This window comes from Prionailurus viverrinus, chromosome B2, assembly GCF_022837055.1.
Source record: "Prionailurus viverrinus isolate Anna chromosome B2, UM_Priviv_1.0, whole genome shotgun sequence".
In the NCBI taxonomy this organism is placed as follows: Eukaryota; Metazoa; Chordata; class Mammalia; order Carnivora; family Felidae; genus Prionailurus; species Prionailurus viverrinus.
Window position 1 is genome coordinate 78762826 of NC_062565.1, and position 27553 is coordinate 78790378.

The following is a 27553-nucleotide window of genomic DNA, read 5'->3' on the forward strand; positions in this document are numbered from 1 at the left end:
ACTCCCTGAAGGTCCCGGAAACCTTGCTTCCAAAATACCTTAGAGACTTACTCTATCCCTGACCCCCTCCCGACCTGAAGGTATATAATGAGTTACCCCTCACAACCCCAGTGCAGCTCTTCCTGCCCATGGGTCCTGTCCCTACGCTTTAATAAAATCACCTTTTTGCACCAAAGACATCTTCAAGAATTCTTTCTTGGCCATCAGCTCCAGGCTCCCCACCATCATCCCAAACTTCATCATTATCAGCACAGAGTCTGCTTCAGATCCTCTGTCCCCCTCTCTCTGCCCTTCCTGCATTTCCTCTCTCACAAAAATTATTAAACTTTTTAAAAATAATAAATAAATGGTATTTTATTATTTATTTTTTTAATGTTTGTTTACTTTTGAGAGAAAGACCGAGCAGGGACAAGCAGAGAAAGAGGGAGACAGAGAATCTGAAGCAGGCTCCAGGCTCTGAGATGTCAGCTTAGCACCTGATGTGGGGCTCGAACCCACAAACCGTGAGATCATGACCTGAGCTGAAGTCAGATGCTTAACCAACTGAGCCACCCAGGTGCCCCTAGATTTTCTATCTTAAGTACAACTAAAGTCTGCTGGCTAAACAAAAAACAAAAAACTTAGTTACAAAGGTGAATTTTAAAGGATTTCATCTGACAAATAAGTTGTGAACTTAGGTAATACAATGTTTACATTTAAATGAAAAACACAAAAAACTTTGTTTCCAGTAAAAAAGAATCTAACTACACAGTACAGTACTACCTGGCAACAAACTTTTCCTAAAAGTAAATTCTAAGACCAAGTTATAGTCACATGAAGATATAAATACCGAAATAGAAAAATACCTTCAATAGCAGTTGTACAGAGGCACAAAAACATTATTATAGGATGTAAATTAAAAAGCCAAAATAAAGAGATTGAGGGAAAAGGAGAAATATGGGGAATCACTGTTTACAATGGGCACAGAGTTTCAGTTTTACAAATGAAGAGTTCTGGAAAAGGTTGATGGTTATGGTTGCACAACGGTGTGAATGTACTTAATGCCACTGGACTGCACATCTAAAAATACTTAAAATGGTAAATTTTATATTGTATAGATTTTCCCATAATAAAAAACCTAAAGAAAGACCCTGGGATGAAGTAGTGGAAGGAAGCCTTCTTTACATAATCTCCCACGTCCCACCCATTATCAAAATAAAATGAAAAGGATGGATGAATGGAGAGGAGAAAGAAAGGATGGTAGCTAATAAAAAGGGTAGATTGTTGGTTCTCCAGCAACAAATATACAGGATAGGCACTGCCCAAAGTTAGAAACTTCGAAAGTGACAGCCAAGAAAAGAAACAGCAGATTTTGAAGAGGAATGAAGCAGCCTTGTTTGGCAAGGCTCCTAACTTGAATCAACAATTCTCATTAATACCTCAATCTGGAGAGAAAAAAAATAAATTCATTATTTTATTTGACATATTATTTATATGACCAGAGGAAGATGCTACAGAGCTGTGGGAGAGAATGAGTAAAACAGAGAAGTGAATTCCAGTACTTTTCAGAAGTGAAGATTCTAGAGCAGCACACTAAAGTTTTCTCCCAATGGAAACAATATATTCCCCAATTAAATGGAGCAGATTCTTTTTTTCTTGAGACAGACAGACAGACACACACACACAAAGAGAGAGAGAGAGAGAGAGAGAGAGAGAGAGGGAAGGAGGGAGGGAGAGAACGTGTGTAAGCATGCAAGTGTTAGCAGGTGGGGTGGCAAAGAGAGAAAAGGAGAATCTCAAGCAGGCTCCGTGCCACCGTGAGATCATGACCTGAGCTGAAATCAAGAGTCGGACGCTTAACCAACTGAGCCACCCATGTGCCCTGAGCAGATCCTAATATGGTTTTGTATGGGCAGTAAGAATCAGAGGAGGAACTTTTATAGGAAGATGAAAAAAATATTAGAGCAAGCCAGCAAAAATTTAATATGCCAAGTCAGAGTTCATGAGTGATGTATACAAGTCACCATGACCTACCTACCAGAGAGACAGAATGGAAATCCCTAGAGTTTATATTTTTTTGTAATCATACAAGCAAGGTGAGCCAAGAAAAAAATCTCACATGGAAAATGAAGTCACCCATACAATGCAGGAACAAACAAAGTGTGGGCAGAGCTGTCAAGCATGATCAAGATGAAAAGTAGGTAAAACAAACAGGCAAACTCAAAGAGGTGGGGAGGGAGGAGACAGAAGGCCAGATGGTCAAAGAACTCTTGTTTAGGGGCACCTGGGTCACTCAGTCGGTTAAAAGTCTGACTTTGGCTCAGATCCTGATCTCATGATTTGTGAGTCTGAGCCCTGCATCAGGCTCTGTGCAGACAGCTTGGGAGCCTGGAGCCTGCTTCAGATTGTCTGTCTCTGTCTCCCTCCCCGTCCATGCTCTCCCTCTCTCAAAAATTAAAAAATTAAAAAAAATTAAAAAATAACCGAGTGAATACAAAAACATTCATCCAAAGTCTTCAAGATTTGTGAACATAGGATTTTTAAGACAAAGATAAAAAGGGAATCTAAAAATTAAATACAAATTGAAAATCATTTTTATTATACAATTAAGAAACACAAAGGAACAGTCATAATTAAAAGACACAGAAGGCCAATAGAGAATACAGATTTTAAAAAACACAAATGAAAGCAATTAGAGGACAATAAATAAAATTTGTATAAGATAATCCAACCTTAGGATAATTGGTGTCCCAAAAACACAAAAGAGCAGCAAAGACAGGAAAATAAGTACAATGGTTCTCTAGCACTCCAGCAACATAAGAATAGAGAAATAAAACCCAAAGTCACACTCTTCAAAAACTGATAGCTAAGGAAAGATGCAAGAGTCTGAAGCAGAATGGAGCAGTCTTGTGTAGCAGGGTTCCTAACTTGGGTTTCTCTTATCAGAAACTATAGAGATGAAATCAACAAAACCCATGAAAAATAAGAAATATTCATAGATATATATCTTGACTCTCACAAAAGCAAGGCCTGAGAAAAGAACTATGTGCAGGTAGTTTATTTGGGAGGTGACTCCTGAGGGCATAAGTGACAGACTGACAAGAGTGAGAAGGAAGGAGAAAAAGTTAAAAGACTGCTGTCAAGGTCACTGCTACAGGCAATAAGGGCTGAATTTCCATAGCACCTCCCAAAAAGCACACACAGTATCTACCAAAATTGGCTATCCAAAAATAGGAAGCAGGAGTTTCCATTCCCCATTGATTGAGGGCTGCTTTTTTTTTTTCTTAATGTATATTTATTTTTAGGAGAGAGACAAAGTGCAAGCGTGCACAAGTGGGCGAGAGGCAGAGGGAAACAGAGGATCTGAAGCAGGCTCTGTGCTGACAGCAGAGAACCCAATGTGGGGGACTCGAACTCACAAACCACATGAGATTGTGACCTGTGCCGAAGTCAGACACTTAACTGACTGAGCCACCCAGGCTCCCGTGAGGGCTGTCTTTGAGGGTGTTAACTCTGCCACACTTGAGCTGGGCATAGGCTTGAACCAGCAGGCTATTAGACTAGATGAGGTGCTGTTAGAAATAAGTGATTGGAGGCAGATGTGAAACCAGTCACATAAGTGGCAGCTGGAGCCAAGCAAGGTGTGACCAAAGTGATAGGAGATAAGGCAGAATACTCAATAAAATGGAAAATTTCCCTGAAATGAGGAGCTAAATCTAAATTGTGGTATATTACAATGACACCGAGCAGTAAAATGGAAGAACTAGACCTCTCCATGCATTATTACAGATATATCTTTTTTAAGAAATTGAGGCTAAGAAACAAAAAACCCAAGTTGCAGAAGGATGATTACAGTTTGATTACTGTGAGAAATGAGCCCACTGACCCAATCAAAGGAGGGATGGGGAGACTTGGAGCACAGTAAAGTGAGGCTTGTAATCAATTTTCTTGCAAGAGCAGTGTCTGATGGACAGGCACACTTGGGGCAGTTACAGCAGACAATTTATCTTCTACCCTGGTTCCTCTTTGGTTGAGTACTACAGAGGTTACAGCTTTACCTGGAAGTCGCCTATGCCCATGTAAGGGAAAAAGGAGTCTGATTGGAATAAATGTACATTTCTTGAGGTGATGCAGAGACGCCAGTTCTTTGGTGCATGCTCGTTGCAAAGCCCATGAAAAATAAGCCCACGAAATGGAGAGGGTTAAGAACAACCAGGAAGTGAAGTGTCCATGGGTTTGGGACTCCACTGGGTGTGGGGTGGGGGGGGTGGCTGGTACATATTTCCAGTAGGTTGTAAACCTATTGTTAACTAGACAGAACAATTTTATTTGGTGTTTCTGAAAATGAATCATCTCATGTAATTCTCACAATTACCACTTACATTAAATGTAATAACTTGCAAAAATATACTATTTAGGGATACATCCATAGGTAGAAAGTGACATGCACAGATATAATAAAACACAAAATCTTACATGTGAGGAAAGAGTTTTTGGCCAGGGATAGGTACCCAGAAGTACAAATAGTATTTGTAATAGTTTATTTTTTAAGTTGAGTGATGGGTACATATCAACTATATTTTTCTCCATGATGAAATATTTTATTAAAAAAAGAAAAACTGGGCGCCTGGGTGGCACAGTCGGTTAAGCGTCCGACTTCAGCCAGGTCACGATCTCGCGGTCCGTGAGTTCGAGCCCCGCGTCAGGCTCTGGGCTGATGGCTCAGAGCCTGGAGCCTGTTTCCGATTCTGTGTCTCCCTCTCTCTCTGCCCCTCCCCCATTCATGCTCTGTCTCTCTCTGTTCCAAAAATAAATAAACGTTGAAAAAAAAAATTAAAAAAAAAAAGAGGGAAAAAAAGAAAAACTGAATCTATAGATCAATATAAATTACTAGGTCAGGAAAGCATAATAGGGAAAATTCAACACTGAAAACACATTCTGCTTAAGTTACAAAATTTCAAAAATAAAGCACCCAATCAAGAAAACTCCAGGGATGAAATAAATGTACTGTACTTTGTACTGTAGTCATATTATCTAACCACAAAGACCATGATCTTGGTTAAAGTAAATAATTTAGTAATGATATTATATACAACTAGATTCACCCACAAGAGAAGTTGTAAACCGATATGTTTGTTTCACCTGCTCAGTTGTTTTTTTAATCTGTATAATTGCCAACATATGAAAATTCATGTTTTAAAATAACATTGGATTAAATTCAAAATCAGAACTAACAAATCTGATGTTATTGCTTTATTTCTAAAATGAAGATTTTTGATCTTATTTCTAAACATGCTAATTTTCTAATGATATTAACCTCCTCTATATATTTCTAGGGTTATTTTATTTGAGAAGTCAAAATTTCTTTAAAACAACAAATTAAAAAAAAAAAAAAAGGCACCACGAACCCTTCTGGAAGATCTGCTTACAAAAAAATCCAGCCAATTAAGCCATACCTCGGGAAGAGGATTGGAAGGAAGCATCTTATCCAATTCAATGTAAAATGAATAGGAAGCAAGTTGTGCAGATATGGCTAGTAGACAGTAAGTGCTACACACTTTGAGAAAGTTACCCAAACAAATTAGGAAAGGTAGAGGAAAGTTATACCAACCAGAAAAGTGCTAATGTCCTTATTTCTTAATGGCAAGGGTTGATACTGTCTAAATTTGAAGCATCAAAAATTTTTAAAGAGACTCCAAATTGTAATGTTTTTCAAAATCTCTTTTCATAAAGTAGAGGACTCAGGAAATATAGCAATAATTCTTTGAATTACATTTTGGTTTCTTTTTCTTTAAGCACAAGCAAAACTGTTTAGTATTTTCAACTTAAAAACAGCATTTTGGTTACAGGGAATCATAATACTATTATGCATTTTGCAGTTGGACATTTTCTATCACAAAATTTAAAAAAACCCTCAAAAGCCCATTACAATACAGCCCAATTTTTGTAAAAAAGCATATATAGTCTTCCTTTTTTTCTGTGTGTATATCCTCCAAGAAATGTATCTAAAATAAAGTTCAACCAATGTTGATACTGATTACTTATGGAGGAGGTTTTCCTTTTAATCGTTTGCACCTTTTTGTATTGCTTAATTCTTTACAATGACCACACATTATTTTTGCAAAAATGAGATTTTTTTTCTTTACCAAATCACAACTTTATATAAAAGTACTGTTAAAAAGATTCCTTTTAGAAATGAAGCCATATGGTTCAGATATGTAGCTTTCTGGTTATCTAACTTCATGTGGGGCTAAAACATTCACCTAGAATAATGGATAAAATTAGTTCCCCTTTATTTTTTAATTTTTTTTTGACTATTTATTTTTGAGAGACAGAGCGTGAGCAAGGGAGGGGCAGAGAGAGACGGAGAGGGAGAGAGAGAGACACACACACAGAATAAGAAGCAGGCTACAGACTCTGAGCTGTCAGCACAGAGCCCGATGCAGGGTCGAACCCACGAACCGTGAGATCATGACCCGAGCCGAAGTCGGACGCTTAAGCGACTGAGCCACACAGACGCCCCAAAATTAGTTCCCCTTTATAAAGGCTCTGGGATTGTAGTGGTGTGAGGAGGGATTCAAAACACCCTAACCTCAGAATTCTGAGGACAGAATTTAATAATGATAAACATTTATTGAATGTATACAATGTACCAAACATAATCTAAACACTATGTACAATACTAAACACTGTCTGAATTCACTGAATCCTAATGACAAGACTATAAAGTAAATAATTTTCCAGATTTTACAGAAGGGGCAGAGAACTTACATACCTGTCAAAGGAGAGGGTAGATTTAAACCCATGTCTTCCATGGTCAATGTTCTTAATCATTATAACTATGGTTCCCACATTTTGTTGCACAGTCCACATTGGAATGACTCACAAATCTTTAGAACACACTGATCCCTGGCTCCCACAGCCAAATATGCTGGTATGACCTGGGGAACAGGATGTAAAAAGTTCTCTGGTCTATTCTAATATGCAGTAAAGTGTGGCAACCACACCGCACTATACCTTTAGGTTTCCTGGTCTTTCCGAGTTGGTAGTTATCAAGCCTGGAGGAACATCAGAATCACCTGATGATTTTTAGAACTTTGTCCCCCACCTAACCCCAGACCAATGGGCCTGGGCTTAAGTATTTTTTTTTAAAAATATTTATTTTTAAATTTAAATTTAAATTTAAATTTAAATTTGAGAGAGAGAGAGAGAGAGAGAGAGAGAGAGAGAGAGAGAGAGAGGTATAGAGAGAGTGGACAGAGGAAGTGAAGCAGGCTTGGCACTGACAGCAGAGAGCCTGCTGCAGGGCTCAAACCCAAGAACTGTGAGATCATGACTTAAGCCGCAGTCGATGCTCAACCTACTGAGCCACCCAAGTGCCCTTGGGCTTAAGTAATTTATAATGCTTCTCAGGTGATTCCAGTCTATAAAGTAGGCTTGAGAACTGCTGCTTAGGAAGGTACCAGCAGTCTCTCCTCACATTACCAATCAGTGCCAAGGCTAGTGAGTGTTTTTAATGAGGAACATCTTTCAAATGGGTGGGGCACAAAAATAAAAAGAAAGAAAGAAAAATTAAGAAGCACTGTCAAGTGGTCAAATGTCAGAGAGCATGGTTTTTAATTCACCTACATTCCCATAGGTCTACAATTATTCAGGAAATCATTAAGATTTTCTTTAACTGTCTCTGAACTTGGATTTAATGCTTTCTTTCATGAGAATGTTGCCTATGGCTTTCCTTATACATTTCCTTTCTTCTTTCCCCTTCAGATAAAGGTGTTTTCCTGGCATTGGGCTTCACCTAGGACTACCGTAGGTAAAACAAGGGCCTATTGATAATTACCTACTTGAGACCTCAGGATGATGAAAGAAAAAACTTCTACAGAATAAAATATACTAAAAATTACTCAAGGAGGATAATAAGACCACAACAATAAAGCTCAAAATTTTAACAGAGAAATAAAATCCACAAAATATTAAACACATTCCTTGAGAAGTAAACTAAATAACCCAAATGAATAAGGAGAAAACCTGAGGTTGAAAGCAGGGAACATTTAAGAGAGTAAAAAAGTGAAAATCCACATATGCCAGATCTGGCTTGGGAACTTAAGATCAGATTCTAATGTGTAATATAATAATGGCCAATATGTATCGAGTGCCAACAATGTACCAGGTACAATTCTAAGTCTTAGATTTGGCAATATAGCATCAGAGATTTTAATATAATCTTTGACTACAAGGGTATCCAGTATGAGAAAGCACATTAATTAAGGAGCTTGTGGGCGGTTCTCAACCATTCCTTTTCCCTCAGACACACACGATTCCTACCCCCAGTACCCAAGTACTGAACACAAAGCCAAAAAAAAAAAAAAAAAAAAAATTCCTATCATTCTGGTTCTAGACAGATTCTAAATTCAATTAGAAATTAAACTTACCAGATTCAAGATTGAAATCTCTGATAATTTCATAAAAACTCCAATTTTGCTAATGAAAAAGAGATCCTTATGCTTTAGCAGTCATACAGGTAGCAGAACTGATATTTAGGAAAATTAGCTCTGCATTTTTATCCATGTAATAGTCTATAGGCCACGAGTCTCAAAATTCTTAAAATGTTATCAATCACTCTTCCAGATCTTAAATTACTTAAACTGTTTCAATTACCCCTGGTTATTCCTTACTTCTGACTCTCAAATATAACCAGGCCAGGTATGTACATTTGCCAGCAAGAGCCAATGCACAAGCATGCCCATATTTGTAGACTTTCTTCAGGTACAGGTCTGGATTAACTGACTCAAACTGGCAGCAAACCTGGTAACAACTGAAACTTCAGGGTACAGAAGAGAACTTCCCAAAAGATTGGGAAGGCAAGTTATTACCGACTATCTATAATGAAAGAAATTTAGCACAGCTCTTGAATAACTTGTAGTTTTAAGCAGAATGGAACGCTGGCGGGCCCGTTAGAAGTACGTGTTAGGAGAGAAATACACATCTAGACAATTCAGTCATTCAGCAAAATGTTAATAACTGGTGAATCTGGATAAAGAGTATATGGAGTTTTTTGCACTATTATCATAACTTTTCTTTAATTTTGACATTCAGAATTAAAAGTAAAAAAAAAAAATTAAAATGAACCAGCTGGATTTATTCTAAACTTAACGTCAAAACCTAAGTGAAAAGAGAAAGGGAAACAAATCTATACTCTGCCATTATGTTTCTGAGACAGATATAGTACTGACAATTTTACACAGGCTATTTTATAGAATATAAAGAATTAGAGCTTTCAGTCAAAAAGCTGGGTTTGTAGTTCAACTCTACAATTTCGCTGCTCTGTAACTTTATTCTTTTATCTTCCAGAGTTTCAGTGTCCTCCTCTATAAAATGGAGATGATACAAATAGGATGATTGAAAAGATTAAAATATCACAATATCAAGTACTGTACACTTTGTGTGAATACCACAGTCCTAAGTGATGGGAGACAAAATCTCTATAGGACTTCTAAGTTTCTGTGTGTCTTGTAAACATGGCATAAAATCTTTTCAAAGATGCATGTACAGCAAACAGATCTGTAACACAGAGTGCCCCACTGCAGAGCAAAGGGGAACATGCCTACTGCCCATTCTAAAAGTCTCGGGGCTCCTCTCCTATGTAACACGGCACACTACCTGTGCAGGTATCATCTGACCTTCCTCACATTGCTCTGTGGAAGAAGAGGTGTCTGGGGAACCGATACAAGCAAATGTTGATACTCTGACCACTACTATTGCTGTGAGTAATAAAATCCTTTTTTCACCAAGGGATCTCATGTTTTCTGCCACCATCAATGAACTGTGGTAAAATAGGGTAAAATCCCAAACCCTTCACAGTTCTTGACACTATACACCTTCCGTTAACATTTATGTCCTTAGATGGTATCAACAGCCCCATAAAGTTCAGCAAAAACACTGCATGGTACAAGTGAGATATTTCACAAATGGCAGTTATTATTGTCTTCATCATCATTAATCTTTGCAACAATCCTGTAAACTTGGAATCAATACCATCATTTTATAGGTTAATTAACCTGCCAAGAGTAAGTCAGTCACACAAATGGAAGGACTACAATTTTAATCCTTTCCAGTTTTACCATGTTATCTCACAGCTTTGAAATTATGAACTCATTTGGTGAAGCTGCAAACCTTATATTACATCACCAACAGCTACTTACTCTTTAAATATTTATTAAACATCTTCTGTTTTAGGCACTTTGTTGGTGCTAGGGGAAATAGTGAATCAAACATGCTGTCTTCATGAAGCTTATAGAGAAAGCATACACCAAAACAAGTAAAACGACTAATTCCCTAAGAATAATTAATTAGCTAATGAAGTAATTATTAACTCTTGCAAGTGTTATGATGGAAGCAAACAAGGGTCTGAGACAGAGAGCAACTGGAGGACACACTTTTCAAACTATAGGTTGTCGGTTGGGAATCAATCCCAAGCAGGACTTTCTGAAAAATGCAGTATAGAAAAGAATGCATACACTTTATAAGGTAAGTATGGTTTTGTGAAACTCTGATCTTGCACAATAAAATCATTTCCTTTAGGCACAGGGAATAATCTACGTAATGGTAATGGAAAGGCCTTGCTTCGTTAGAAAAACAAACTGTGTGGATAGAATCCTATAGAAAGGAAGAATAGAGTGGTATGAACTGAGGTTGGAAAGAAAGATGTTATGATTCCGGTAGAGTTTAAGCAACACAGTTTTAATTAGGTAAGTGATGTGATTTTATTTACATTTGAGAAGTCACTTTTCTTGGTATAAGGAGGATGGATTTGAGGGACAGCAAGTGTGGAAACAGACCTATCAGAATGTTGTTGTAAGTAGCTTGATTTGGGAAGGGAAGGGCAATAGGGATCTTAAGAGTGGGTGGATTCAAGATATTATTTTGAAGGCAGAGTCCAAAGGACTTGCTGAAGTGAGGCCGTAAGAGGCATACTCTAAATTTCAGTCATATGCAAATCTTGTAGTTCCAAGAATATACCATGCTCTCCATGTGTCTGTTGTCTACACACATGATCTTCTTGGAATTTCCTACCACTCCCCAAGTTCTCACCCTATTGACTTGGTACACTCCTACCCATCCTCCTTTCAGGACTGAGCCCCAACATTACTTTTCCACAAAGCATTCCCAGACATTTGGAAGCTGTCTTCTCCATATTCCCTTAGCACTTCACACATGCTTTTAATACACTGGTTACAGACTACAATTAGCTGTTATACATGTGTTTCACCAAATTAGTCTGGAGCCATGCCAGGGCAGAAATCATATTCTATGCACTTTCAGCCTTGGGAATGATGATAGTGCTTAGAAAAATGTAGATTCATTAATCAAAATTTGCTGAATGAACGTGCCATTTCCTGTAATACATTCCTTCATTCCTAAACTGTCAAAGGACCCTCATTCATAAAGATATGTATTGCACATATTTTTATTTAATCCTTCAGATCATCCTTCAATGACTCCATATTTGAAGAAATATGTATTTGCTTAGTTTATGCTGCCATACGAATCTATGAGATTCTGTTTAATGATCAGATTGTCCTTCTTGCCTTCATAAAAGAACTATCACAGTATATATAGTAAAGGGCTGATTTTGAAATTAGATCTCTGTTCAAAAACCAACTCTTCAATTTATTAACTATGTGGACTGGCTATGGGTAGGTTTTTAATCTCTCTGTATCTGTTTGCTCAACTGTATATGGTTAATACCCCTATGTCATAGGGTCATCATGGGGCTTGAATGTGAACACAAAGTAATTAGCACAAATACACATTCAATACGTATCAATTTCTGCTTCTCCAACTTACCTTCTTTACAAGGAAGAATACAGCCTTTGCAAAACTAAACACAAAAGGTTTCTGGTCATGGCACTACTTTGACCACTGAGAACGGAAATCATCTTATAGCCCCACCCCCCCTCCACCCACCCCCAAACACAACTTGGCCACTGAGGTCCAAAACTACCTACCCTGAATATAGGCTACTGTCTACATTAGAATGACTTTATTATTTCTTTGTCTTCATTAGCATAACTTTTTACTATTCTAGGAGACTCTTGCCCAAATAGCTTGGTTATTAATTACAGGAACTTCTTGAAAAAAAAAAACGATCAATTCTTCAGGAGAAAGCACCAATAGTTTATGCCCTAAGACTCCTTGCACTCCTTTCCTTCTATCAATCTTAAAATTGTTAAATCAGTGTCCAATCCTAATCAAGCATCTATCTCCTCCACTCCTTCGCCCTCTCACCCTCTGCCACTGAAAGACCAGCCTTAAACCATACTTCAAATTCTCAAGAAAAATCTGATGCTGCTTTCCTTCCCAGGCACTAACAAAAACTCTGCTGAGGTGTTCTTTCTTATCCCAGTCAGTGAGTCATAAACTCAGATTTGTCCTATCAGAAGGATAGGTGGTGTCTGAGAAACCAGCATTGGACAGGGCAGTACATTTACAAGTATGAAGGCAAGGCAAAGGAATTTTCCCACAAAAGTCCAGAAATACTATAAAAATGAACTAAGGGAAATTACGTATCAGGCAAAATACGTCCACTATTACGTCCATGAATAAAAAGGAAATGGATTTGTCAAGACAATAGGAAGTTGCGCTGCAAAATTCCAAAACGGGACGATGAGTTTTAAAAATTATTTTTGGTGAAATTTAATAAGTGTTTTATTCCTTATTACAGAGCTGTTCACATATAGGACTCCGAATCAAAAACAGCATCTCACGTTATCTTTGGAGTTACCAAAAGTAACGCTAGGACAAGCGGCCAAAGTGGCTGCAAGACAAATGATCAGTTTTTAAACTAGATCCTTTCGAATAAAAATTCAGATGCATTATCCATTTCACTAAGTGTAAGCAACACTAATTTCTAAAAGGTCTAATCACGGCCCAGTGACTTTCCACTCGGGTAAAGCATACAAGGCTGTGGGGTAGAATGGAGTGAGGGAAGCAATTTGTGCTTTCCAAGGTTTACTTTTCACCCTGAGAAACCTATTTGGGCTGCATGGCCGACCCTGAACCGGGTTGGCCTCCGCAGCTCGAGCAGTTCCAGAGAGGAAAGAGAAGACGGCAGAAACTGGGTATCCGTGGAATCCACCCTCTCTCTGAGGGATGACCCGCAGCGGTGAAGGGGCTGCGGGGTGGGGGTTCCGCTAGGGCCCTCCTTCTACCAATATTCGGGTCCGTACCTGACGGGCGATGGACCTGCGGAAGCCACACGCCATGGCCACCTCCAAGAAGCACGCCCCAGCTGCCTGGCCCGGATCCTCGCCCCTCCCTTCTCTGCACGCCCCGCCTACGCGCGCCGGAAGCCCGCCCTGGAGGATTCTGCCAGCCAATCAAGAAGCCGCGTGGCCGGCCACTAACCTCTGCCCTGCCGCCGCGAGGGAGCGCGGGAAATCCCGAGTGCTGCTGGAATCCCGCGGGCCGGTGGGACCATGGCCACTTCTTCGGTGTCCAAGGTACGGGGGGGGGCGGACGCCCACTAGACACAGCGGTCGCTGCATTCCCATTTGAAGAAGGCATATAGCAGAGGTTACGTAGACTTCGATGTACCGGCTGGAGCGGAGGGAGTGGCAGGCTGAGCTGAGGCGTCCCTGCTCCAAGTGCAGTTGAGGTCAACTTTGCTTGGGCAGCGAAAACACCGATCTGCCTTAGTATTGTGGTTGGGAGGATTTTGTAAGCTTTGGTTTGTGGAGGTCGAATTCCCCGAGGATGTGCCCCAGTCTTCTTTACTTTTTTTCTTTCTCAGAAATATTTGTTACGCGCCAAGCACTCCGTTAGGTACCGAGATAGAGTGTAAACAAAATAGACTCAATGCCTTCACTAAGGAAAAATATTAAACACAGATAAACTGATGATAACAAATTGTGATAACTTAGCAAATTGCCCAGGGTCAGAGAAGGCCTTTTGGAGAAAGTGACATTTTAGCTGAGCCCTGAAAAATAAGTAGAAGTTAGGCAAAGGATTGGGGGCAGGGAGACTTAACAGCAAAGAGAATGACATGTTCTTTGGCCCAGAAGATAGAAATAAAGTGATCTATTTAAGGAATGGAAAAATCAGTATAATCAGGAGGTAGCGTTATGAAAAATGAGAATAAAAAAGTAGTGTAGGTGTGTATGTGTGTCAGAGGAGATCATATAGACCTCGTATGGGCTGCCTCAATGGTCAGGGATTGCAAGAAGACATGATAATGTGGTTGGTAAGAAGATAAACCCTAGAGTTCTATTGTCTAATGTAATAGCCAGTAGCCACAATAGCCAGTGGCTATTTCAGTTTTAATTAGAATAAAGTAAAATTAAATAAAATTAGAAATACATTTCTTCAGTCTCACTAGCCACATTTCAAGTGTTCAGTAACCACATGTGGTGGTGACTCCCATTTTAGTGCAGAGACATGATATTTCTCCTTCGTTACCAAAAATCCTGTTGTACAGCACTGTTCTATACCCAAGTAAAGTAAGACCTTTAGTAATGAGTTCACCCAGAAGCCCCTGAAGTTAAGCTGTGATAAAGTCGAGAATGTAGGTGAAAACACTGCAAATACATTTCTCCCTATGTTAAAACAGTAGATTAGAAGGCTTTACCATGGGTCTTATTTTTAATTTTGATTAAAATGAAGCTAGAATTATGAGAAGGAGTGCCTTTTGAGACTATATCAAAGGGGAACTTTAAGCCCTTAACTTCAGAGTTTAAGTTTACAGAAGATTGACTGTGATGCCTGGTGCAAATGCCAGTAGAGCTTTAACTGTGCTAGTGTAGTCAGGGTGCTGGAGTGCAAGACCAGCTGGCTCTAGGGGTCTCAAACAGACCACGTTCTGGCACTCGCTGCTGACAAAACCAAAGTCAGAGAAACGAGTGGGAGTGAAACAAGGAAATTTATCTCAGTGAAGCCAACAGTGAGAAGACAGACTAGAGTCTCAAAGACTGTGTCCAAAGTGCTAAAAATGCTTCCAGGTTTATATAAGGAAAATGTGGGACAAAGGTCAGTGGGTTCGCACAGGTGGGCAGTAAAGATCAGATTGATAGATGTCTTGGAATCAATCATGGATGGAGTGTTGCTGGCTCAGGCCAGTCCTTACTGCTTAAGGTGTTAGTTTTGGTTCCCATTAAGGGATGTTGCGCCCACAGGATGTTTTGCCGGAGTTAAGAGATGAGCTGGAAAGAAGCACTTAATCAATTAGAACGTTTGAGGTCAAAATGGAGGTATTTGAAGTTCTCTTACACTAGTATTTTTTATTAGGATTGGTACTGTTTTTGTTATGCCCTGGTTATATATTTCCATAGGTTTTGCATGGTTTGCACCCTAATCCTTTACATTGCATAAACCTCTTATTTTTGTATATCTTGCAGAATTGCGAGTTTTTTTTTCTTTTTCAGGAAAGCATTTACTGCATTATTACAGAAATGCTTGTATTGAGATGATTATGAAAGGGACTTTGCATAAATAAGAATCTTAGGGACTATTTTAGGAGCTCGTGTAACTGCTAGCTTTTTTTTTTTTTAAACCTATGTAAACTTCTCTTTCCTTGTTACATTTTCTACCTGTTAGCTCTCCTCCTAGATGACTTGTGTCTCAAATACCATCACTTACTTGTTCAGCAGTTCAAAGCCGTTAACCATATTACTACCGCTGCCATACATTAGGATCCATTCCAGGCACTTGTCATATCTCACTCCTTCATAGTTCTTTTTCTTTTATTGAATTGCAGTTGGATGTAGAAAGGAGGCAATGACAAGGTTGTTGTGGTACTACATGATTTTTATAAATATGTGTATTTCAGTAGTTGCAGATATAAGAGTGTTAAGCACAGTTCTTGGAGCACCTGGGTGCCCCAGTCGGTTAAGTGGTCCGACTTAGGCTCAGGTCATGATCTCACAGTTCGAATCGAACCCCACATCGGTCTATGTGCTGACAGCTCAGAGCCTGGAGCCTGCTTTGGATTCTGTGTCTCCCTCTCTCTGTGCACCTCCCCTGCTCACACTCTGTTTCTCTCAAAAATAAATACACATTAAATTTTTTTTTTTTAAATAGAATAAAAAAAGGCACTGTTCTTATTTTGGATCCTGTAACCCAAATGGCCACTTTATATTTGCACAGCTCTCTTTAGCACTATCCTGAGAGGATTTTTTCTAGGTGTATTTTTTTAATCTTGTCTTTCATTTTCCATAAAAATGGCAGTCTTTTTTTTCTTAAGTTTATTTTGTTTGAGAGAGTGCGAGTATGAGTGGGGGGTGGGCAGGAAGAGAAAGAATTCCAAGCTAGATCCCAGGAACCATGAGATCATGACCTAGTCAAAATCAGGAGCAGAATGCTCAACCAACTAAGCCACTCAGGCGCCACAAAAATGGCAGTCTTCAAGAAGCTCTTACATGGTGCGTGGCTTTAAGATTGGTAGAATAAACGCAGAACCAGTAGCTTGGGGGCTGTATATCACTAGTCAAGTAATAACATGATACTAAATGTAACTAGGAAATTACAAGGAAAATTACTTGGCCAGCATTCATTCCATATATTGATTGCCTAATGTATATGCTAACACTACCCTAGATACTGAGGAAACAATTAGGAGTTAAATGCAGTCTGTGCTCTGAAGGCATTCAATAAACTACTTGGTGAGACAGAACCATAAATATGATACACAGTGAAAGGGATTTAAAACAAAGCAAAATAAAGGCATTCAAGTATTCTGAGCTCTTAGGGAAAGGAATAATTCTAACTAGAGAACTAGGGAAGTTTTCCCAGACCAGATGAATAAGAGTTTTATCAGATGAAGAAAGATGTATAAGGTGAAACAATAGCCAAAATTATCTATTTCCTGTCAAGGTTATGGATTCTTGAAGTTTAATTAAATAATAAATATTTCTTCTGAAATGAGACAGCGTCACTATTTTTTACCTTAATTTTAATGTATGCTATTAATGTTCTCTAAGTTTTATAAAAATGGAAACTTTTTGGGTTTAAATTTCATCAGCTTTTATTTTGTCTCTTAGATCAGGTTTCTAAGAGCAAAATCAAAGATGAGCATCCCATGGGAAGGAGGAGAAAGAAATGGATAGTCCCTTTGTTTTTCAAGAATTTTCCTGTTCTAATTCAGATAGAAGAGAGATGATTTCTTAGTACTTTAAAGAAATACTTTTTTAAAATTCTGCTTATCCACAAAATACTTGGTTAATCAGATTTATCTGCTCCTTGGCTACTTTGACTTTATACTTTTTTTCCTTTTTACTTTTTTTTTAATAGGGTTGTTTTGTGTTTAAGCCAAACTTCAAGAAGAGAAAGATCTCTGTGCCAGTAGGTAAGATGTCTTAATATTGAATTGGCTAGTTTTCCTCCCCTAAGTTTTGAACTAACCTAACCCTAATTGAATTTAGTAGTTTTCTTGTCTTAAGTTGGACTTTACTTACCTTCCTGATGTAGCAGTTATAGTCAAAGGGATAAGGTACCTCCCAGGGTTTCAATCTAAAAGGGACTCCAATAGACCTTCAAAGGCAAATTGGAAAGTAAATTTCCTTCAAAGGATATGTCCCCATTCTTCAAAAGAGATTGTCTTAGGGGAGCCTGGCTGACTCAGACAATAGAGCATGCAACTCTTGATCTCTGAGTAGTGAGTTCAAATCCCACATTGGGCATAGAGCTTACTTTAAAAAAAAAAAAAAAGTTACCTATCTATTTATCTATATATAATTATAAAATAAAATAAAAGAGACTAACTCAGATGGATTTAAAAAAAAAAAAGAGAGAGATTGTCTTAAAAATCTCAGTGATTTCCTGGGGTACGTTAGGGGAAATTGAATGCAAAAGAGCCAGAAATACTTTTTGGACTGATGGAAATGTTTTCTAGATTGAGGGAGCAGTTATATGAGTGTATACTTTTATTAGGACATACTAGACTGTTAAAATGGGCATGTTTTATTATTGTAAATTATTCCTCAATAAAATTCAGATTAAAAAAATACTATCTTTCTTAATTTATCTCCAGGTATCTATGTGGTGATCATGTTAGGAAGAATTGACTTTTTCAAACAAATCATGATATTAATGTCAGAAAGTGTTTATCGTACTGGTTTTCAATTGTGGCTGCAGGTTGGAATCACCCAGGGAACTTAAAAAAAAAATTGTTTCAAGGTTTTTTTGGATATAATTGTAGATTCCTGTGCAGTTGCAAGAAAGTATAGAGAATTTCCTTGTGCCCTTTACCCAGTAAATCTCCAGTGGTAACATTTTGGGTAACTGGTAAAATATCATAACCAGGAAACTTAACATTGGTATAATCCATTGACTTTACTTAGATTTCAACTTGGGAAACTTTTTAAAGATACTAATGCCCAGACCCCATCTCAGACCAATTGAATCAGAATCTCTGGGAATGTTACCTAGGTATTGATATATATATGTATTTTAAAGCTCCTCACAGGCTAATTATTTACACTCAGTCTTCAGTACTGTAAAGATTAATTCTGATGGAAAAATTATGTGTAATTAAGCATATTTGTGTACTTGTTTTGAATTAAAAAAGAAAAAACAACTGTACCACTGTTTGACTAAGAAAATAAATAACTTACATTTATTGAAAAGGATTTTTCGAAGTCATCACATGATGCAAACCTTAGGGTGTTAGTTACTCCTTTAGTTTGAGACAAGCTAGGTACTCTTACCTGTGCTCAAGGAGCAAATAATAAAATAATCGTCCATATTGACGGGGACAGAGGGTAGGTATGACTTATAATGAGAACCTAGTTTCTCATTAACAGAATAAACAGTGATCTCAAGTTCTATACCCTCTTAAACTTAGTGTCAAAGGAACATGAAACTGCTGTATTCCTTGTTCCACCCCCAAAATAAAAAGTGACAGTGATAGACTTGGAAATAGTGAACAAACAAAAGCTACATTATAATTTTTTTTAATTCGTAAGTGGTTGACTTAATGAACACATTTCCTTAATATTGGAGATTGCTAAACTCGAAATAGTTCATTTTCAGAGAAAATTCAAGTCGTTTCCCATTATCTATGAAGAAAATAGAAGATAAAATGACATCTGATAACATCAGCAATGTCATTATAACTAACAAAATTGCTAGCATTTATTGAGTTTTTATTATATGCTAGATTTTTCTAGGCCCTATATGTGTTACTTTCAATTCTCTCAGCAAACTATGAGAAATGTACTATGATTATCTCCATGAAAATATATGAGGATACTTAGACATAGAAAGAACTTTCTCAGTGATAGTGCTAATAAATGGCAGAGCTGAGATTTGAACCTAAGCTGTCTGATTCCAGAGCCCCTGGTCTAACCATTGCTTGGTACTGCCTCTCATATGAAGTGAATTTTTGCTTAGAACTTTTTCTGTTGAATTTCAGCTATAATTAAGATTTAAAGTTTTTAGTATTAGTAAACCTAATATATATAATTGTATAATTAAACTTTGCTTAGTTTTTTTTTTTTTCATTCTACTGATCTGAAACCAATAGATAGTATTTCGATATGAGAATCTTAAAGGAATTGACCCTGATTATAAGACAGATGGTGCAGGAATGAGGAAAACATATCTAGATTTTAGCACTTGCCTTCGCTGGCTTCAATTCTTGAAACAGATTGCCTGAAGAAGTAGGAAGATGCCCTACATTTTGTCCCCCATCTGTCCACTGACTTGAAGACACTTGGATGTGTACCTAAGAGAGGACTGGTAACTCTTCCTCTCCTCTGTATTCTGTGGATGACTGTGTATTCTAGAAAACGACAGGGCAAGGAGAGAGAAAGGGAGAGAGAGGGACTGAAACCTGTGAGGGCACTGACACTGACACTGGAAGTTCACACTGAAGTAGAGCATTGTGCGTAGGAGCAGGTGGGAACCTGTCAACAGTAATAGTTTACATTCTTTAGGTCTTCTCAATGCTGATTTATTTTTTACCTTCCTGTTCTATAAATGACTGAGAGAAATAACAGGTTAAATTGTCCTGCTGCTGCTGTTTCCCAATTTCTAACTGTTTTTGTAAGTATTTCGATGCCATGTTATTCAGCACATTAAAAATTATTGTCTTGATTTGCCACTTTAACATTTTATATGGATTTACTCATTGTCAAAGTAAAATGACTTCTGTTCTAAAGCTACCCTGTTGTTCTGCTTTGTCTCTTAGTAATAGTGTATTTCCTTGCCTTTTCTTGTTTGCATTTTTATACTATAACCTTGTCTCTCATTTTACCATGTAATGACTTCAGTATATTCTAAAGACTTTTGATAAATTCAAAAAATATTTGCTAAGAACTCTGAGTGAGCTATGAACAGAAGGAAAATTCCTTAACATAAAAGAGAATCTCTATTCCGAACTACCAGAACTTGATGGTAGAATGCTAGTGGCATCTCAGTAAAGTCAGGAACAAAATATGTATTTTCACATTATTATTGAATACTATAAAAGTTCTAGTTGTTATAATAAAGTACTAACAGTAAACAACAAGAAATATGAAGGAAAGTAGAAAACTACAAAGAATGTAAAATAATTTGTTTAAAGGAAGAGATCTGTAGCGTTTGGATGTGAATTTTTTAACAACTTCATATCATTTCTTCCCAAATCAATCTCCAGATTTTATTTAATCAAATCACAATGCCATTTTAGTTATTTTTGAGCAATAGCAAAGTTTATTTGAAAGAATGGGTTAAAATCTTTTGAAGAAGAATGATAATGTTTGGTGGTGGTAGGAGGAAGACCTGGAGTAATACTCCATGGAGTAATACTCCATATGTGAGCGTGCTGCAAAGCTCCAGTCATTAAAACAGTTCAGTACAGCTGTGGGAATAAACGTGGATTCAGTAGAACAAAAGAAAAAGTTAAAATATAGTTACAAGTGCATTTGTAAGTATTTAGATAGTAAAGGCATCTCAAGTTAGTGGGAAAAAGGATAGATTATTTAATAAATGAACATTTTCAAACTGAAGGTTAAAATCCAAGTGCGAGTCATGAAATCAACTTAGTGAGTCATAATGGTTTTAAAAAATAGAATAGAAAAGAAAACATTCACTGTCACATGACAAGAATTGTTTTGTGGGTCTTTTGTTTTTATTTCTGTTAAATGTGTGTTGGATTATGATATAAAATTTGTTTACTTATTATGAAATTTACTGTCAAATTGGTTTCATATAACACCCAGTGCTCATCCCAACAGGTGCCCTCCTCAATACCCATCACCCACCCTCCCCTCCCTCCTACCCCCCATCAACCCTCAGATTGTTCTCAGTTTTTAAGAGTCTTATGGCTTGGCTCCCTCCCTCTCTAAATTTTTTTTTTTCCTTCCCCTCTCCCATGGTCTTCTGTTAAGTTTCTCAGGATCCACAGAAGAGTGAAACCATATGGTATCTGTCTTTCTCTGTATGACTTACTTCACTTACCATAACACTCTCCAGTTCCATCCATGTTGCTACAAAAGGCCACATTTCATTCTTTCTCATTGCCACGTAGTATTCCATTGTGTATATAAACCACGATTTCTTTATCCATTCATCAGTTGATGGATATTTAGGCTCTTTCCATAATTTGTCTATTGTTGAAAGTGCTGCTATAAACATTGGGGTACAAGTGCCCCTATGCATTAGCATTCCTGTATCCCTTGGGTAAATTCCTAGCAGTGCTATTGCTGGGTCATAGGGTAGATCTATTTTTAATTTTTGAGGAACATCCACACTGTTTTCCAGAGCCGCTGCACCAGTTTGCATTCCCACCAACAGTGCAACAGAGTTCCCATTTCTCCACATCCTTGCCAGCATCTATAGTCTCCTGATTTGTTCATTTTAGCCACTCTGACTGGCGTGAGGTGGTATCTGAGTGGTTTTGATTTGTATTTCCCTGATGAGGAGCGACGTTGAGCATCTTTTCATTGTGAAGGAAATTGAAGAAGATATAAAGAAATGGAAAAACATTCCATTTAGCCTCTACTACAAAGCTGTAATCATCAAGACAGCATGGTATTGGCACAAAAACAGACACATAGACCAATGGAATAGAATAGAGAACTCCAGAATTGGACCCACAAAAGTATGGCCAACTAATCTTGGACAAAGCAGGAAAGAATATCCAATGGAAAAAAGACAGTCTCTTTAAAAAATGGTGCTGGGAGAACTGGACAGCAACATGCAGAAGAATGAAATTAGACTGCTTTCTTACACCATTCACAAAAATAAACTCAAAATGGATAAAGGACCTGAATGTGAGACAGGAAACCATCAAAACCCTAGAGGAGAAAGCAGGAAAAAACCTCCCTGACCTCAGCCGCAGCAATTTCTTATTTGCCACATCTCCAAAGGCAAGGGAATTAAAAGCAAAAATGAACTCTTGGGACCTCATGAAGATAAAAAGCTTCTGCACTGCAAAGGAAACAACCAACAAAACTAAAAGGCAACCAACGGAATGGAAAAAGATATTTGCAAATGACATATCGGACAAAGGGCTAGTATCCAAAATCTATAAAGAACTCACCAAACTCCACACCCTAAAAACAAATAATCCAGTGAAGAAATGGGCAGAAAACATGAATAGACACTTCTCTAAAGAAGACATCCAGATGGCCAACAGTCATATGATAAAATGTATTCCTTAATGTGGATCATAGTTTAAAAAGTTTGAAAAGCACTGGTATTTTGATAAGTGGTGTTTTGATAAATGGCTAACCATTTGGAGGAAAACGTTCAAAAAGCATATAAAGTAATACAGACAGACTAAATAAAAGGCTGGGCTAAACTATGTCAATTGAATAAAAGAACAAGAATCATAGTATTAAGAGTCATTTTACAAAGGAGAGTTCAAGGCAAATATACGAAGCAAAGCATACAAGGCTGTAGAATAAGAGAAAATAGTAAAAAAAATATTAAATCAAACCAAATCCATTAAATACTGTTAGCAATTCAAAGGTGATAGAAATACAATCTGAATATATATTTAGTAAAATATATTTTAAATAAAATAAAGTAAAATAAAAAGTAAAATATATTTTTAATCTTATAGATACACTTACTATAGTAGAAATATGAGATAAATAAAATTAAGTATAAAGGATATTGGATGTCACCTATCTCCAAATACATATATTTTTGATACAGATTAAAAAATTCAGCCCCATCCCCTACTGTGTGACTTTCTTCTTTAAATGTTTATTTTTGAGAGAGAGAGCAGGGGAGGGTCAGAGATAGAGGGAGAGAGAGAGAATCTCAAGCAGACTCCATACCTTCAACACAGAGCCTGATGTGGGATTCAACCCCACGAACCATGAGATCATGACCTGAGCCTAAATCAAGAGTCAGATGCTAGGTACCCCTGCACACAGATTTTCTAACTTTTATCATATAAAAAAGAAACTGACCTATTTCTTTCTGTGTTTTTAGAGGACTATTTTAATAAAGGGAAAAATGAGTCTGAGGACAGTAAGCTTCGATTCGAAACTTATCAGTTGATATGGCAGCAGATGAAATCTGAAACTGAGGTGAATACTTTTTTTAATAACTTATATTTCTCTATTACCGTAAATCTCGTATTTGTTGCTTCCCATCTTCCTTTCCACCAATTTTCAAGAGTATTGATGAAACGTAGGTAATATTAGTTTAGCATAAGCTGTATATTCTACAAAAACTCCTGTTCCAAGTATTAAGCATGGCTTCAGGTACTGGAACATACATTTAAATTTTTTTTTTTTAACATTTATTTATTATTGAGTGACAGAGAGACACAGAATGTGAGCAGGGGAGGGGCAGACAGAGAGGGAGATACAGAATCCCAAGCAGGTTCCAGGCTCTGAGCTGTCAACACAGAGCCCTACGCTGGGCTCGAACTCACAAACTGCGAGATCATGACCCGAGCCGACGTCGGTCACCCAACCAACTGAGCCACCCAGGCACTCCTGGAACATACATTTATAATGATAGCTGCCAAGGCAAGGGGCTCTACATATGCTCACAGCTTTTAAATGGTGGCACTCTTTAAATTAATCCATTCAGTTATAGAATTAAGGAATCAAGCTATTTTTAAAATGCTTTATTCCTTCATTCCTCATATCCAATTTCTTCTGTGTTCTTTATATTCTAGCCCTAAAAAATGTCTGTACTTTAGCAGATTTGTAGTTCTAGGGCCAGCATCTTGAACGGACTTGTTTTATTTGAGCAACACAGTGTTTTTGTTTGTTTGTTTTAAGTGGGAGGGTTATGCACTCTGTTTATTACTGCTTCCTACCACTCTTTATTGCTTTCACCTAGGGCTTTGCTCATTCATGTATTCCCTTGAAAGACCCTTGAAGGAATTTGAGTTTGTGGTTTCTAGTGTAGGCCTTCATTTCTTAACCTGAATTGTGATGATCTTCCTAACTGATGTCTCTGCCTCTGATGTCAGACCCCTCAGGTCTGTCATTAGTCCCTGTAGCACCATTGGCCAAATTAGGAAAGTCCTGCCTTCAGGCAGATACAGTGCCAGGCTGCAGGGGTTTTCCAGCCTCACTGCCAGTACAGCTTCTCCCATCTGTTCACAGTGCTGTCAGATTAACCCTTTCAACCTTGATTTAATCACATCTCTGCTTCATGTCCCTTCAGTGGTTCTCCCCAGGGGATAAAACCCAAATCTTTTAACATCAAATGTAATTTTATTGGTCTAGCCCCTTGTTTATTTGTCCAGGCTCATTCCCTACCACTTCTCATGTTCTTGATGCTTAGCTGTGTGTGTGGTTCCCTGAATACTTGGTACTTGCTTGCTTCCCTGCTCCCTCTACTCCCCATTCGTTCTGATTTTCTTCTCCCTATAGTCGCCTCCCCCATCACCTGCTTTAATGCTTTGGCTCACATCCTCAGCTTAAGTTGGATGGTCCTACTCTTTATTCTGTATTATCATAGCACTTTACACAATGTTTTTAAATTGTAAGTGTTCTTAATTTTTTTCACTGTTTTAGGATAAAGACTACCTTTCCTTTGTAAGGTGGTTAGTAAATGTTTGTTGAATGAATAAATTTGATTCTTTAATGAGGGAATCCAAAATACTAATGAATGGAGATTTAAGGAAAAAATATTTTTTATTTCATCCATCTAATAATTTTATACATAATCTTTGGCATTCATGATGATTTTCTTTCCCAGACTTGGAAAGATGCATCACATTACTACTGATAATAATTCATAAAGTTTTGTGTTTTCTTTGTAGCAACTACAAGAGGAATTAAATAAGAACCTATTCAGTAGTCTAATTGAATTTCTGCAACAGTCTTATTCTGGATTCCATAAGAATTCAAGAGACTGGGGCTGTCAAATAAAACTCAGAGAAATTCCAACTGCTGCTCTTATTCTAGGTATGTATGGGTGTAGGTTTGTTTTTTTAGTTAGTGGTTTTGTTGAGAATAGTAGAGACTAACTTCTCTTGATCAACCTGTTTTGTCTCTTTCATTTATAGAATTAAACTAATTATACTGTTCTACATACTTTCAAAACCAATAAAAGTTCCTTATAGTGATTATACAACTTTAAATTAAAAGAAATTGATCCGGGATTAGCTAGTACCCTCCTCAACTTTCTGTCAGAAAAATGAAGGAGAAATATATTTGTGTTACTCTTCCTTAGTTATTTTATGAGAATAGATGAGATTTGAATTCGGTAATAAAGAAACCACCAGTGGGTTAGTAGATTAGATTTGTGTGCTTTTTTTTAAATCGTTATCTTCAGTGGAATTATCTATGACCCTAATTTTAGTTCCCTGTGCTTAGTTTATCAATCTTAGATTATTTCATAATACTGCATGAAGTTTATAAGGGGGCTTGGATGAATTATATATAAATTGCTTTTAAGCTGAAGATTGTAAATTTCTTAGGTACTTAAATATCCATCATTAATATCCCATTTTAACCAAATATCTGGCTGCAGGATAATGGAAAATTTCTTTGGAATACTAGCAAATTTCCTTATTTCTTTTGGAAAGAAAGTGGGTTTATTTGGATTTCAAATGTACTCTTCATTGCACTTGCAATTTGTTATTTATTCAAGGTTTGTTAAACTAGTGGGCACTGAGATAATAACTTAGTTGTATTATTTAATACTGATTTTTAAAAAAAAAATCATTAGAGAGAGAGAGAATGAATGGGTGGAGGAGGGGCAGAGAGAGAGAGAGGGAGAGAGAGAATCTCAAGCAGGCTCCAAGCTGAGCTGTCTGTGCTCAGCCCAGCTCGGGGCTTGATCCCACAAACTGAGATCCTGACCTGAGCTGAAATCAAGAGTTGGATGCTCAACCGACTGAGCCACCCAGGTGCCCTAATACTGCCTTTAATCCTGTTCATTATCTAAATCTCATTCCTGATGTTCAGGGCAATACTTAGCAAAATTTAATGTACTTACAAATAACCTCCAAGGGATCTTAATAAATGCAGGCTTTCATTAATAGGTCTGAGGCAGGGCCTAAAACTCTACATTTGTAACAGGCCTCCTGCTGATGCCCATACTGCTGATCCCAGAACCACTCTGAGTAACGACACAGGGAATGATTTTTATAATACTGTGAACAGCTTTTCAGTGCAGCCTGCACTTAATTTCAAAACCCTTTTCATTCATGGATGAGAAACTGAGACCCAGTGATGGCCTGATTATACTGTTTGGTGCTTTGTTTCTCTACTACTAGGTTACAACAATTGGAAGTGGAGTGGGGAAAATGTAATCAAGAGGGATGGCTTGATAGATTGTTGAGAGAGCACTGTTTAAATCCCTTCTCTGCCTACTGCCAAAAGGAGAAAAGAAGCTAATGGAAATCTTGTATTTCAAAGTCAGTAGTCTGAGAACATTTTTTCAGTTAAAGACATTGTTGATTTTCTTGTTTCCGATATACAGTCCATTGTTGTAAGCAACATAATGTTAAATAGCTTATAAAGTCAATCAGTGAAAGACAAGATAAACTGGTGTTTTGCTAAACTCCTAAATTTGTTCAGAGATACAGTATCACAATCATAGACCATAATGCAAGGAATATCATTTTGATACTGTAAAAAAAAATATGTAGTCAAAGAATGTTTAGGCACAGTTGCACATTTTCTATTTTCAAAAAGATATATGTCTGTTTAAAAGTAGCCTGCCAGGGCACTTGTGCGGCTTAGTTGGTTAAGTGTTCGACTCTTGATTTTGGCTCAGGTTATGATCTCGTGGTTCATGAGATTGAGCCCTGCGTCAGGCTCTGTGGGGAGCATGGAGCCTGCTTGAGATTCTCTCTCTCTCCCTCTCTCTCTTTCTGCCTCTCCCCCGATCTCTCTATCTCTCTCAAAATAAATAAGCCTTTAAAAAAATTTTATTCGTTTATTTTGAGAGACTGAGAGAGCTCATGCAAGTGCACAAAGCAGGGTCAGAGAGAGAATCCCAGAAAGGCTCAGTGCTGTCACTGTAGAGCCCTACTTGGGGCTTGAATCATGAATCATGACATCATGACCTGAGTCGAAACCAAGAGTTGGATGCTTAACTGACTGAGCCACCCAGTCTTCCCATAAATAAAGGAAAAACATAGCCTGCCAACATTTTTATTTATTGGCTTGCC

General features: G+C 37.6%; 2 protein-coding genes across 7 annotated transcripts in view; one reads left to right on the forward strand and one right to left on the reverse strand.

Moving 5' to 3' along the window:
- RARS2 (arginyl-tRNA synthetase 2, mitochondrial) overlaps positions 1–13287 on the reverse strand; it is a 69078-nt gene extending 55791 nt beyond the window's left edge. For all 3 annotated transcript variants that reach the window (XR_007152455.1, XM_047860400.1, XM_047860401.1), the window contains exon 1: positions 13209–13287. Coding sequence is in view for 1 of the 3 variants with exons in the window: in XM_047860400.1 (XP_047716356.1) it covers positions 13209–13244 (36 nt within the window). In the remaining 2 variants the exon portion in view is untranslated. The remainder of the gene's footprint in view (positions 1–13208) is intronic.
- A 117-nt stretch (positions 13288–13404) lies between these two features.
- Positions 13405–27553, forward strand: part of ORC3 (origin recognition complex subunit 3) — a 61868-nt gene continuing 47719 nt past the window's right edge. For 3 of the 4 annotated variants that reach the window (XM_047858203.1, XM_047858201.1, XM_047858202.1), the window contains exons 1-4: positions 13405–13481; positions 17263–17317; positions 23398–23495; positions 25193–25337. In XM_047858203.1, the coding sequence (XP_047714159.1) occupies positions 13458–13481; positions 17263–17317; positions 23398–23495; positions 25193–25337 (322 nt within the window). In that variant the 5' untranslated portion in view covers positions 13405–13457. The remainder of the gene's footprint in view (positions 13482–17262; positions 17318–23397; positions 23496–25192; positions 25338–27553) is intronic. The other variant, XM_047858204.1, reaches the window with a different exon arrangement.